The sequence below is a fragment of the Micropterus dolomieu genome, linkage group LG18, assembly GCF_021292245.1.
Source record: "Micropterus dolomieu isolate WLL.071019.BEF.003 ecotype Adirondacks linkage group LG18, ASM2129224v1, whole genome shotgun sequence".
Taxonomy (NCBI): Eukaryota; Metazoa; Chordata; class Actinopteri; order Centrarchiformes; family Centrarchidae; genus Micropterus; species Micropterus dolomieu.
Window position 1 is genome coordinate 31,740,528 of NC_060167.1, and position 15,204 is coordinate 31,755,731.

At 41.0% G+C, this 15,204-nt stretch overlaps 1 protein-coding gene and 1 long non-coding RNA gene across 2 annotated transcripts in view; one reads left to right on the top strand and one right to left on the bottom strand.

Moving 5' to 3' along the window:
• Positions 1-1,505: 1,505 nt before the first annotated feature.
• LOC123956535 (ADP-ribosylation factor-like protein 8B) lies at positions 1,506-7,227 on the bottom strand. Its single transcript, XM_046028786.1, has 7 exons — positions 7,008-7,227; positions 5,449-5,529; positions 5,265-5,338; positions 4,883-4,976; positions 4,350-4,417; positions 3,520-3,590; positions 1,506-3,422 (listed from the first exon to the last, which is right to left on the bottom strand). The coding sequence occupies exons 1-7, from the start codon at positions 7,128-7,130 to the stop codon at positions 3,373-3,375; spliced, it is 561 nt and encodes a 186-aa protein (XP_045884742.1). The 5' UTR covers positions 7,131-7,227; the 3' UTR covers positions 1,506-3,372.
• A 3,837-nt stretch (positions 7,228-11,064) lies between these two features.
• LOC123987255 overlaps positions 11,065-15,204 on the top strand; it is a 5,283-nt gene continuing 1,143 nt past the window's right edge. The window contains exon 1 of the long non-coding RNA XR_006829075.1: positions 11,065-11,291. This is a non-coding gene — a long non-coding RNA (uncharacterized LOC123987255). The remainder of the gene's footprint in view (positions 11,292-15,204) is intronic.

Genomic DNA, 15,204 nt, shown 5'->3' on the forward strand with positions numbered 1-15,204 from the left:
TCCATGCTAAATAAACTCAGATGCACACACAAACACACGTATATGACCAACCAGGAGGAGAACCACTGCCCTCCCCCGCCCCGCCTCCCTCCAAGATTGTCTTTGATTGGACAGACATTAAACATTTCCTCACAATAAAAAAAAGCTTCAATGTGAACAGTTTCTGTGCATCGGACAGGAAGCTGAATAGATGCTTGCAATGGCAAACAGCTGTTTTATGTTGCTACAGTTCAATATTAATTCTGAGTAAGCTCAAACTTGGCCACAATGGAATCCATTGGACCACAGTGGATTACAATACAGCCGCCTATACATAGTGCTATGTCTCTGTGATCCTGATTATGTTAGTATTAGCAGCCCAATTGAAAGTTGAGTTACATCCTTTAAGACATCTATAGTGGTTTTAAAGAGGATTTTTTAAACTCAGGGAGTGAATGACGCCTGGAAGAATATTCCATAATTAACTTTTGCTAATAAATGGTTATTCATAGGACTGTCCGACAAGTTTGCACTAAGAAATGCAAACAGCGCAGTTGTGACAGGTGGTAGGTGCAAAACATGTTGTGTTACATAATGAGCCCATTGGTAATAGAGTGTAACTACATTAATGGTACGGCACGCCTTTGGGTCTTCTCTGTGACCTCCTCACATAAATCCATGTGGCAGGCTTGTAACCACTACTTAATCACCTGGACATTGCAATTGTAAACCACACACATATATAAAGTTCCCATACAGACACACACTCCACGGTCTCCACTGACCCATGGATTTCATCAGATAACACCTAGATCTGTCCACACGTTCCAACTACTGCCCTGGCATATAATAAATGCCAGCAGCTGTTCATTAAATGCCGCGTTTAAGAAATGAGATTAATTAAGGTGTTTTTGCTTTAACAGCACAGACCAGCTCTCCCGACGGCTCTGTGCAGCTCCAGCTGTGAGAACACGACTCACTTTATTGCCCCTCAGCTTGTGACCCATTCCCTGCGCTTGTCCCAACATTCTGCTTAGCAGTGCGTTATATTTCTATGCATAATAGCTATTTCTGCCAAGAATCGCTGAAAGGTGTTAATCAGCTATTATGGGATCTATAATTAACAATAGCTGCTTAATGGAAAATACAGAATCATATCTATCCACAAAAGGTAGAAAAAGGTTAAGGTGGAGGTAAGCTGCCTGATGATCCTTTGTGAAGTTTCAATCAAGTAAGACTTAGTGCGACAACAGTGGTAAACTGAGATGGAATCAGTCATCGCACTCATATACTCTCTGTTCTATTCTCCATCTCTTTTAGATAGATTTATCAGACCCGCACAGAAACAATGCCTTTCAATAATCACTATAAACAGAATTGAAAAGCATGTTCATGATGCACCAAAAGAGAACTTCAGACAAAACCTGGGAGTTTACAGTCCGTAGACTAGCTCCCTTCATTTATCCTTCCAAAGTCCTCTGCTTCCACCTAGTGGTGACAAACCAGATTTACAACATTTCAAGGAATTTCCTTAAAAATAAAAACAAATTTATTAGCAATCACAGGGAAAGAACGCATGACATCTACAGGAGCATTTGTTGGAATAAAAATGCTAACGTCTTATTTACAAAGTCTGCAATTGAATGTGAATAAATTCAGCACATGCACATACAAATTGCAAATAGGCTATATTATTACACAGGTAACAAAGCTTTCCCCAAATTACCCACACAGTCCCCCAAATTTTACAGCCCCTCACTGCTGCTGTGGTCCCAACAATCGACATTTAGGATTACGACAATCACCAACAACAACAACAACAACAACAACAACAACGTGTGAGCATGTGATGGATTTGTAGACAACATTACAGTGAAATGTAGAAGCCGTGTAGGCCTACATCCAGTTTTGTAGCAGAAGGGATAACTCAACCTGATCCAGAAACACTCACACACAGAATAAAATAATTAACTTAAAGTGATCAAGATGCACTGGCAAAGCAAGGGGGCAGATTAATACACACTGTAAGAAATCATTGTCTTGTCGCTGAAAGGAAATTGCGTGTAAATCAATATATCACTTTTAGAGGAGACAGTGTTGTCCTTGGACTTCTAAGGCTTCTACAGAAAGACATCAGGATTCAGACAAGGGTGTGGCAAGGCATGGATCGAGCATCCAACGCTTTGAACCAATGGACTGTCTTCTGTTCTTTGTAAACTCAGTCATCATGACTAACACTGGCTTTCTGTTATCCAACCAGAACCAAAAAGGGATTTTGACAGATTCTTGGTCACACCCATTCTGTGTTCAGACAATTTTTTTTTAAGTCCTGTAACAACCTGAGAACTGCAAGCCAAACTTAACCCACATGTCAAGCTACATAAGAGTCATAGGCTACAGGTGAAACAACATTCAAATTAACCATCAACCAAACGTAATGTAACATTTTCTCATTCACATCCCTCTCACCCATTACTTCATTCCTCATTTTTCGTCTTTTCTCAGACATCGTAATGTGTTTATGTGATTACAAACATAAAATGAGATTGTCAAGGGCCAGCGTTAAGTGTAATCAAGGGATTTACGCTGTCTGTACCAGTGTTTATTTATAATAGTGGGTTATAAGTTGCATTGGGCAACAACTGTCTGATTGGAACACTCACTTAGCCAAAGGCACTTAAAACTCGGCTGACCCATCTTAGGATTTTGCCTCAGACACAACAACCAATCACAGTCTTACCTTCCATTCATCTTTATGTTATGTGTAAACTTGAATCTAAGTCGCTAAATAAAATAGATACATCCATACGCCAGCAAATAAAATGCAGGCTACATTGCTAACAGTTTATCAGGAATTGAAGGCATTAGCGCGAGCCACCATCATCCATTTGGCAAATAACTGTTAAAAACTACAATCACGACCTCGTCACGTAAACACCAAATGTTGACAGGCAACAGAGCGGATGTCTGAATGTGGGATTACAGGAGCTCCATCCTAGTATAACCAGGGAACAGTAAACTGCAACTTCATTAGATTATTGTGTTGAAGGGAACAGAAGCTATTTAAACAAAAAAAAAAAAAACTCCATGACGTACACAGAGCATGTCCCAAATGGCAAGCGATAAGGCATGACAGGTATGGACAATCCACCTTCTAGCACAGTACTGAAACAACTTTTCAAGACTCCAGATAGTTGGGGTGATGGTAGTGCTGTACAGGGGCTACACATCTATGGTAGTGTACTGGGTGGGTGGTGCAGGTGGTGCAGGTGGTGCCGGTAGTGAGCAGAGAGAGCTGGATTACTTCACAGAGGCAGTGGAAGGGATGGCTGTCAGGGACCCATGACCATTAGGGGGCTGAGGCCAGAGCTGCGACTGGGGGGGGCTTCACTTTCAGCTTCTCCGTGACTTTGAATGCTGGATGAGCCACTGAAGTGTGATATCTGCAGGCGGGAGACATTTTTTATGACATCAGCAGGCCCAAATAATATTAAACATCTGTGTCTATGTGGTTGGCAGAAACTCTGATCTGCTCTTTACCTATATTGTCTTTCTCTTTGCAGGAGACAGAGTAGCAGCAGATCTCTCGGTCCTGAATGGCAGATAGATTCCTGAAAAAGGACAGTAAAGAACATTACATTTACCAGTAAGGTGGCTGGTTAATAGCATATATAAAAGGCCTGAAGTGCACGTGCCATTGTACAGTGGAGATTCTTCCCTGACATCAAATTACTCAATATTCATCAAACCTAACAGCTGACATTTGTCATTTTAACCGGGGAAAGCGATGGTCGGAACTGGCTGAAAATGAGAAGCTGCTACCTGAAAGGTTTAGGACACTGGATTTGTTAGCGTCAAGTTCATTTTCACTTATTACATGCAGTGAAATGCTTGCACTAAAGTGGGCAAAACACGGTAGAATACTGTAAAGAATTCCGATTATTAGGATTACCTTGGGACATCATTACCTACCAATAATCACAGCATTACTTATCATTTGGGTCTAGTTTTATTTCGATAACCTCTGATGTACAGCTATTCCCCTGATAGAGCCAATGATTCACCTACACTATCTGACCAGAAGTCTGTGGACACTGTCTGTGTGATTGTTGAACATCTCATTCCAAAACTGTGCATTAATATGCTCCTCCCAACAGCCTCATAGTATTTATATATGGGCATACAGTGTATACTTTAATGTAATGGAAATGTCTGATATCATAATTTTTGAATCACCACTGGGAAAGTCTGACATAATGACACTGACTCATCATGCACTAGCTAGGACTATAGTATACTGTACGTCTAAGGTGAGTCCTGACGTTTCTGCAGGAAACAAAAATACAGTATTCAGTATTCTAATGCCTCACATTTTTTCAATGAGCTGCTTCTCATCAAGTGCATTGGGTAGGTCTCGTTTGTTGCCCAGTACTAGAACCTGAAACATGAGGAGAAAAAGAAAGGGCCGATCAATAAACAGCACAGTAATGTGTCAGCACAATCGCACAGTTTGATCAGACAATTTAAAGGATTTCTCTCAGCCATGTGCTTCGCTCATCATGGAATCCTTACTGCTGGGCTGAAATAAAATGGTGTGCGAGGTTTCAAGTCACAGCAGCTGGAAGCCTATCGATTTAGCACGTCAAACCATGTCAAGTCTTCTATCAGCTAAGATTTTGAAAACACGTTTAAAAAAAACCAGGCAGGTTTCAAATGCCCACCTAAGTGTAATTTCATTAAACCTGAGTTACTACAACTCAGTAGTCGCAGTGATTACTAATAATGAGGTCAATCCCTGCCTGTCTCCAGAGTCACTAGACCATTTAGGAATCAATGTGATGAAACAAGGTGAGGCTGTAACATCATGAACTTTTGGGCCAAAAGGCCGCAACTGTCCTCTTACGGGAATTCCTTGTAGTTGTGGCTTGTCTAAAAGGTTGTGCAGTTCATTTCTGGAAGCTTCTATCTTCTCTCTGTCTGCAGCATCCACCATGTAACTGCAAGGGCAAAAGAAATGCTACTTAGAGTTAAATACACATTTCACTAAACCAAAACTGAGAAGCTTTTGAAACATTTTGTTCAAATATTTATACATCAGAGTGCGTAATGGATTTTTTAATTACACAATTATGTGTAGAGACACCAAGTCAAACATAAACATATTAAAGTGTATTTTATTAGTGTATGTATATTTTCCATTCCGTTTTCCAGCAAGCTTAGGAAGCCAAAGAGTAAATCTGTGGTCACAGAGGCCACGTGCTACTCTGGAGTGTTCACAAACGTACACAATAGCATTGACTCCTCTACAGTAGCGCTCCCACATGCTTCTGAAGCGGGGCTGTCCACCTATGTCCCATATCTGAGACGAGAAAGCACAAAAGTCATGAGCAAGACAGCAGTGTAGAATATACAGGTCTAGCATTTGAACAGTGAAAGCATCCAGCAGGATACTTTAGCTTGTTGGCCTACCTTTATTGTCACATTGCCTTTAGTGACCTTTCGCATGTTGAAACCGACTGTGGGAATCATGTCTTCACTGAACTGGCCTGACTGTACAAGACAAAAAAAAAGGCAGGATGCAGGTGAACACTGATTTGCCTCCTTTCTTACATCGTAAGGAAGGTCCTATTTAATTTCTACTATTTGGGTTTGTTGTGAGTGTGTCTGCATCAATGTATCCACATCCAAATATGTTGCCATTTCTTTAAAGCATTGTTTCATCTGATTCAGAAGTCATATGAAAAGCCAAGCGTATGTGAATCACTTCTGCACATGGGGTCAAACTAAATAAAGACATTTTGATAAAGTTGTTATTGGCTGCTTGAAGCCTCCAGCTGAATACCTGCCCTTTTACTCTGAATCATCCCAATATGATGCCATCAATGCATCAGCATACATTTGCTTGCAATCAAGCCTTCTGCAACCAACCAGCCAACCATAATAAAGGTGGGGTCACCCAACTCTGAGGCCAGCCAAACTGCTTTGAGAGGCAGTCTTACGCCTAAAAGCCTTAAGAGCATGATAAAATATTTGAATACATTCAAAAAATCTATATAGCCTTGGTTGTGTGTTTCATTTAAGTCCCAGTCTAGCAGCATTGCAATGACTATTTGAAGCAGAAGACTGCTTTGTTCAAAACTAATTACAGATCACCTGACATGACTACAACAGAGCTGGGAGAGAAAATGTGTATTGTTGTGATGAATCCAGGAAACAGGGAGCCTACACTACTGTGGCCTATTACTGTTTTCTTATGGCCTTGCACCTAGAAACACAGACTTAAACACAACTGGAGCACAGAATAAAATCCTTACCCTAGTCTGTGACAGGCTAAACAAGCTAGACGCAACAACAGACAGATTCATAACAAGTTTAAACATTAATAGTTAGAAGTGACATGATAACGTGTCATAAATCAGACCTAACAACAACAGGAGCACTGCTGGGAGGAAACATAAACACGAAGCCTATGGCAATACTAAACTCAGCTATGTAGGCTTGCCATACACTAGGATATTATAAACCAATCTATATATCTACATTTCTGATCTTTCTAATAATATAGGCAGCCTGTGGCCATGGTGGCTAAAGGCCTTGTCTGCTTCAGTGCACATCAGCTACATGACGTAGACGAGAAAGTCTGTTTACAAAGCTAACTCATGTCTCATGTTGTCAACATATGCTTGATGTTGACACACCGGTAGCTATTACAAAACACTGACGAGTCTATTCACATGACCTGTTTCATAAGTAAGCGCACAGTCATACCGAGAACTTAGTCATTCTAGCTAGCCAAATAACGACTGAGTGAATTGCAGGGCTGATAACGTAAACAGTTAACGCAGCAATATGGGCTACTTGTAAGGCGCCAACACTATCCAGTCAGGCAGTCATGTATCTGATTTTATGGAACAATAAGATAGAAATATTGTGGCGATTATACCTAACTTCGTCTACAACCTCTCCCAGGTAGTAGCCTGTGCCCGCACTGACAGCATTTGCTGGCTAACGTTAGCCCCTTAACTTACTGCAATCACATTGACGAATGTGGTTTTCCCGGAGTACTGAAGTCCCACTAACGTAAGCTCCATCTCCTCTTTCCAAAAGAGGGACCTGAACCAGTCCAAAAGCCTGTTTATGAGGGCCAGCATCTTGGATGACACAGTAGTCGCAGTCGCTGCGGCCGTTTGGATGTGAATCGGCTAAGAGTCTAACAGGAAGTGGCTAGCTGCTTTGTCATATCATGTGATCTCCTGACAAGTGTGGCTGGTTCTGCGTTCCTGTCGATAACAGAAGTGCATGAACTTCTCGGGAGCGCGCACAATGAAAGCAGAACTCTGTGGATAATTTACCTCGGAAACTAAATACATTTACTCAAGTACTGTATTTTGAGTACTGTAATTTGAGTATTTTTATTATATGCTCCTGGTCACACATATATTCTATACGTAATTGTTATGTGATATTATTGTAAACGTGGATAGACTTAGGCTAGATGGGAAACAATTATGTTTCCTCACAATTTATAGCAATCGAATACAACTGCTGTCCAATTTAGCTGACAGGTGAAATTCATAACCAATCAGTTCTCAAACACATTTATACTGCAAGGGTGAGACTGAATGTTACAGCTCTGAAATATGGTGCACTGTAGGAGACAGACAGGGCTCAGAGCCTGCCCAATCCGAGAGGAAGGGGCATTAGAGTGCAGGGTGGCATGGTGAGCTGGAAAGGAAGAGGGAGAGGGGGGCACAGAGGACGAGGAAGAGCCACAGAAAGGCAAAGACACAGAGAGATCTCAAATGATTTACGGGCAACAGTTATAGACCAAGTTGTCAACCATGGCCTTAGGATGACAGAGGCCAGAGAGTGCAGCCTGATCTGGGCCGGTCCACAGTGTCATCAATAGTCCAGACATTCAAGAGAGAAAACAGGTATGTAACCAAATATCATACTGCAATATGCCTTTACACTGATACTCCAGTATTAATAATGCATGTCTCAGAATGTATGTAGAATACATTGACTTTACTGTGCTGTATTTTCTGTCTAGGATTGAGCGTCTGCCCCATGGTGGTGGTAGAAGATCAGTTTTCACTGCTCAACAAGAGGTTGAAATTTGTAACATGCTAGTAGCAAACAGTGCTATTAGACTAAAAGATATTCAAATTGCAGTCGGCCAGACCAGCATGGAGGGAACAGTACAGTGTGTGCTGCCATATGTGAGAATGATGTACTCAGCCACATTCCCATCATTGGGCCCTATAACACAACGTCTCCTCGATTTCCTGGAAACTCTTTACAGGGATCGTAGTCCTGAGAATGAGAGGGGATTGGTCACAAATGACTTGCCAACGTATGTTACAGTTTGGGACAACGTAAGCTTCCATCGTTAAAACACAATTAAGGAATGGTTTGTGACCCAGCCACATTTTTTTTATGGAGTTTCTCCCACTATACTCCCCATTCCTAAATCCCATTGAGGAGTTCTTTTCAGCATGGAGATGGAAAGTATATGATCACCGTCCTTGCGACCAGTTGTTCTTATTGCGTGCAATGGATGCTGGTTTTGAGGACATTACAGCAGATTGTTGTAGGGGGTGGCTGCGTCATGCCAAAAGATTTTTCCCTTGTTGCATTGCACGGGAGGATATCTAGGAGATATATAGGTGTGACGTGGATAAAATGTTGTGGCCAGACAGGAGAGATTGGATGACCCATGAGGTTGATAAATTTGCATGTTTTGTTTTTTCTTGAACAGACTGTACAGTATTTGCTGATAATTTTGCTGTTTTTTTTTTCTGCACAAGCTTTCTTTATGTATTTGTGGTTGGCTGGTGTGTACATACAATGAGAAATAAATGTTTTGATGAAAGCATAGTGTGTGCCATGGCTTACATCAATACTACTCAGCTGCCTAAGTATTTGCAATTGGACCATAGTGGGGAACTATCACACTTTCACTCATTTGACAAGACATCTTTGCATTTTGACTGTCTTAGTCTAAGCAATGATAAAGGAATCTTTTGTTTTGATTACAATAATTTATTCATTGATGGATTCATTTACATTTGAAACACAAGTTAATTCATTTGAGTAATCACCTTTTGCAGGTCACATAGAGTTGTGCGCTGAATATACCACATTGTGTGAGGATTGTACTTTTTGACAATTTTCAGTTTGTTTCAGTAAATGTGCCAAATCGATTGAGCAAAACTGTAATAATACAAAATAAAATCAACAAATAAATTATGATGTATTATGGATAGAATAAAGACTTTATTGATCCCTTCTTGATTTGATCCCACCAGTCTGTCAAGCTCTTGAAGTTTGCGGATGACAACACCCTTATTCACTCATCTCTGGCAGGGATGAGTCCGCCTACAGGTGGGAGATTGACCATCTGGTGACCTGGTGCAGACAGAACTAACCGGAGTGCCCCCCCCCATTAATGAAAATGTTAATGTTAAAACCGATCAATGCCATACTGAAAAAGTGCAGCCTTGTGCATTTTCAATCAAAACCTTAGGGCTAACAAAACAATATAGACATATTGACAAATAGTGCACTGATCAGAGTGCAAAGGATGCAAGAGTAAACTATTCTCATTATGTACATGTTGAAGGTGGATATGATATACAGGTACACATACACATACATGCATACATGTACACAGTGTGATGGAGCATAGTGCAGAGGATGCTGGAAAAAATAAACAAGACCTATGACCTTATGACCTGAGGCAGGTGTATTGGTATACAGTATATACAATATGACATAGTATCGACTACTGCCTTTGTGAGAAGAAGTTTAGTGTAGTTTAATGGTTAAATACTATTTTGCTAGAAACACAGAATCACAGCTTAGTTCAAATAAGTCAGAAACAGCTGATCTGTGACTAAGTATAAGCATATGTATTTTACTTGATTAATGTTAGCACATACATGTTACATCAGTGTTATTTGTTTTCTAAGTTAGTGACATAAATTCTTAGATAGCCCTGGTGTAATTTTTAGCTTTAAATGTCCATCAAAATACAACTTTTGATCTGATTATACCAGATGCTGACATTAAATTAATGAGTCCAATTATGCCACTCCGTTTCCTAGAAAGAATGTTTATATTGTAGTAATCTGCAATGCTTCAGAGGACACATAATGCCACCCGATTATGTTTTTCATCAGTGGAAATGTTAATGAAGTATGCATCTGGCAAAAAAAAAAAAGTTGAATGTATGATTGATTGATGTATTGAATGTATTTTTACTGACAATGTATTTTAATTCTTCCCCTATAATATCCACTCATAAGGCTTTTGTTCACATATCCCCATATAATACTTCTACATTTCTGCTACTAGCAAGGTCTGTCACCATCTGCATGGCTGATAGTCTATGTGATTTTGTCCCTTTTCAAACATGAATGCTCTACATACATATTGGAAACCATCTGAGAATTAGTGTATAGTTTGGATTTGGGACACAGTTATAGTCTTTGTCCTTCCTTATGTCCTCTCTTGCAATACCTTTTTGCATGTCTGATCTGTCCTGGAAATATTCTGCAGATATGTCCAGACATCCTGCAACAGTAAACATCTGGTCATGTAGCTGATGGTCATAAACTTTCTACCTCCATGAGGGAAAAGGTCCTGTGTGGGGTTAAGGAATGGAAAGTAAGGTTAAAGGAAAAGTGACACCATCCTGAGCTGGACTGTAAACCACGTGACTGGAAGACATGGTGAAACACCACATTGTCCCATAATATCAAAAAACATTCTGGATTCTTCCTCACTTGCCCTCTTTCCCCACCATTTTTATTTATTTTTAGTTATGTTAGGTTTTGAACGTAAATTTAACAATTTGACAATTGTATGTCAGCGTGCAAAATTGAGTGTAAATACAGAGTTTCTGTGATGGTTGAGTTTGAGGGGAAAAAACTGTTAATAAAATGTGAAAGATGTGGTCACTGAATGCATTTTGTATCTAAAAGGCTGTGTGTTTGTGTGTGTGTGTGTGTGCGTGTGCGTGTGTGTGCGGCAGAATTCCAGAATTCTGCAGGATCTTTCATGCCTTTGATGCATCAACATTCTAGAATCTTACACGTCTACACCGAGCCTGACTAGAGGAGCCTCTAAGCCAGACAGCCTCAGAAGTGAAATGCAGGTGGACTGGACAGGATACAATATTAAAGGACTTCTGGGGGCATTTATATGCCTTTATTGTGGATGGAGGAGAGAAGACTGGAGTGAGAGTAGAAACAAAGTTCTGAACTCGGATCATGGATGTTGCAGTTGATGGTCAGCGTCCCTAGGCTGTAAGTCTCTTAAATTCAAATTCATCTTCGGCACTGCTCCCTGCAATATAGTTTATTTCTTTTTACCATTATATTATCTGCTTTAGAGCAGAAGGAAACTACAAACTGGATTTAATTGTACAAACATGTTGTAATATGACGATTACATTTATTTTGTACCTTGTCCCTTAACACCCAAAACTTAGAATATTAGATTGGGAAGGTAGTATATGGATTTTGGACATCACATTTCCACGTATTTCACATACCCCATCTAGCATGCTAACTTAAAAAAAATTCCAAAACCAGTGTGAAATTTTCATGTTCAATGTGTGGCTTAACATATTAATTGTTGAAGATGTTACATATCAGTGTAACATATAAGTTAAGTTTAGCAGTTTAACTTTCCATATGTTACTGTACATATTAATCTTACAAATCTGCATTATGTACTAAACATTGATTTCTAGAAGTCACATTTCCCGGTATTTCACCTTTCCAATCTAGTAGGCTGACTTCAAAAATCAAACTTTTCAACTATAAAACCTATATGGAAATTTCACATTCAAGGTGCAGTTTACATTATTATAGTTTGTGCGCTGCAATTGCGAGCGGGGGCGGGGGGGTTTCCACATGGTAGCTCCGCTTTAATCTTGAGAAGCTGCAGAGCTGCAGTATCTAATCATTAGTCAGTGTAACTTACATTGTACATTTACAGCTAAACTGAGGCTTATTGTTGACTATTTTCTCTCTGCTCGCCTGCCATTCACCAGTCATGTGCAGAGCTTTGTGTGCATGCCGTGTGGCCTACAACTGCATGCACATCGTGGTTCCTTGCGGGTCTATTTAAAGTTCTATTCAAAAACGATATAACGTAGACTAACCATGTTCCGTACACAACGATAGATGACCTTTTCCCGCCGATCGCTTAATAAATACTTCCAGGTTATACATAAACTATATATGTGTGTAATCATAATTTCCCCCTCTTTTATTCCCAACCAAAAAAGAGACCCCCCCGCCGCTTGTTTCAGTGTGATTTCAGTAAGTTTGCTAGGTGCGCCCACTGCGCTTGAAAATGGAGAGTGGGCAAGCTACAGTCCAAAAAGCAGCTTGGGTGGGGAGACTACTACAGCAGCGAAAATGTACATTTAGTTTGAATTAATGCTCCTCACAGTACTACACTCTTTATGAAATGAATATTATGTTATCACAAATCAAATATATTACATTTTGTTGAATAAATTCTTTGAAATATGATTTTTTAAATGTCAATTCCGGGCAATGACCGCTCAGTGCCACTCTCACACTGAGACAGGCAGCAAAGACGCAGCACGTCTGTTGACACAGACGCTGTTTGCATGTCATCCTGTGTGCAGTGATGACATTAATATTTATAAAGGATTAAGATAAGGTTAAAAAAATTTTAACAAATGCACATTGTTTGCCCTTATTCTTGTTCTTCAGAAAGATATGGTAATGTTGTCCACTAACATTTTACATGGTTCATGCTTAACTCACGTGCCTTCTAGCTTATTAAAGCAGTAATTACCTTGTGTTTTAAAGAAATTACATTTCCTGACCTTTATTAATAATTTAAATAACTTCCTCTCTTTTAAAATAAATTAATAACTCACATATGGTACATGTAATAACATCCATTTTCGCCATTGAAATCAAGTTATTCAGTCAGTACGGAACACTGTTGATAGCCTGTACGGAACACCGTTAACCCTAATGAACCGCCGTACACATACTTTTCCCCACTTATCTTAAATACTATTGGTTCAAAAGACATCAATCAAAGAATAAACCGTCCAATAGGTATTCCCCCAGGGAATGAGCATACAAACATGCTTGTCAGGCTCTCAACAACAATGTGGTGGTCAGTGGAGTGCAGTGATGTGCGCAAAGTGTACGGAACATGGTTAGTCTACGTTAATATTCTTTGTGTGGTTCATCAATTTTGATAAATGGTACGTCCCACAAGGTGCGTGAAGCTAGGGCTCAGTCTCTTCAGCAAGTTTTCATCTTCTGTCTCACACACAAATACACGCTACGCTTACACATGCACCTGACCCCCTTCCTGGTAGTTCCCCTTCGAGGGAACTCGAACTGCGTCGGTTACGACACTATGGGAACGCCTCTAGGCGAAGCAGGTCTGAATGAAATCACTCCAATCCTATTGGCTTGTTGCTAGAACGGTAAGGTGTGACGGAATAACCGGAGGAGTATAAAGCACACCTGTACACACTCATCATTAGCTTTTTTCTATTCAGCAGGCGCTCTGTATGTTGTTTGAAGAAAGCTCCAGTCCTACAAGCAGTGTGTCTTACCTGAAGAAGAAGTCTACCAGCATGTCCGGCAACCAGATGTACAGAAGGTGTGTTTTTTCTTGCCCTCTGTACATCACGGATGGAGATTCTCATGAGATGTGTGTCTCATGTTTGGGGATGGAGCACGCACGGGCAGCTCTCGAGGGGGCTTTCCGTGCGGGTACTGAGGTACAGCATGGCTCTCTTTTCCGAGGATGGCCGGATGTGTTTTCCCCGTGGCGCGGGCCCTGCGGCCGCTGAGGCGGCCCACCGGCTTCACTCATGGGGTTCACAGCGTGATCTGTTGGAGGATTTCGGGAAGGCTGAGGCTTTTTCCCGACCTTCATCCGCTGGCTCCGATGCTTCCTTTCCTCGTTTGGGAGCCCGTTCTCGGCTTCTCCCGCTCGCGGTTTGGATCCGGAGACGCTGCAGCTCAGCTTAGTGGACGATGACTTCCAGGTGTCGGGGCGGCATCATCAGGCGGCGCCCGACTATGACGTGCTGCTATTGGTGGTGACTAGAGCCGTGGCTAAGCTCAACATCAACTGGCCACAGGAGGAGCAGACACCACAGGCTAGTGGTAAGCTTGATGAAAGGTTTCTTAAGCACCACGCGCCACCTCCACGCCGGTCTCTGCCATTCTTTCCTGATTTACATGATGAACTGAGTAAATCATGGGTCAGACCCTTCTCTTCACACTTATTCAATGGAATAGAAGAGAAGGATTCATTACAGTAATCTTACTTACTGCGGTCTAACTGTCACTAACGGTTTCGTTATCATCCAAAACATTTAGCTGTGCTCACATTGTTGAGCCTACGGTGGAAGACACACAATTAGTTATTGAAAAGCGTCAGGGGAGCTTACGCCGATGTCTCCTGTCGGCTAAATGCTAAAAAGTCAGTGTAGCGCCATGGAACGAGCATGGATTAATTCAACCTCAAGCTCATACAAATAATAATAATAATTAAAGCTGCAAGCAGCGTTGGGCGGGCCCTCGCACTTGTAGCGCGTCCGCGCGTGAGCCGGCCGAGTTGCACATTCTGGAGCTCTGCCGGTGCGGCTGTGAATTTCCTACGCGGTTCCGACGCCGCATGAAGGTGTTATATGTCACTTCCTGTGTCCCCTATGTGGAGTTACATAGCACTTGCCGCTATGAATATAAATCGGTATTGGTGTGTAGATGTCTGCGGGGTGGGAGAGTTATCAAGCACGTAAAGTTTGTTTCAGATGTGAGCATGTACACTGAACAATAATGTACCCAAACTATAAAATAAATTCCTTTTATATTTCCCTGCCTTGTTGTTTATGTGTACATACAGAGGAAGAATGTGAGAACAGCACACATTTCATCGTTACTGTGTGTTAGAGCATGGGAGAACAGTGGATACTTTTAATACAGCCCACACCCCTAATACTGTGTAACTATAACAAGTAGAGAACAGAAGAAAAAGATGTTCTTTCTTTACAGCTGTCTGCATAGCTTATTCATATTGTGTAATGAATGAAAATAAATAGGCCTACTAGGCTCCTCTCTACTTTGACATTTAAGATTAGCTTGTTTGATCCACCTTCATACACATGTGACATTACTGTACAACTTGAGAAAGGTGAGTTGT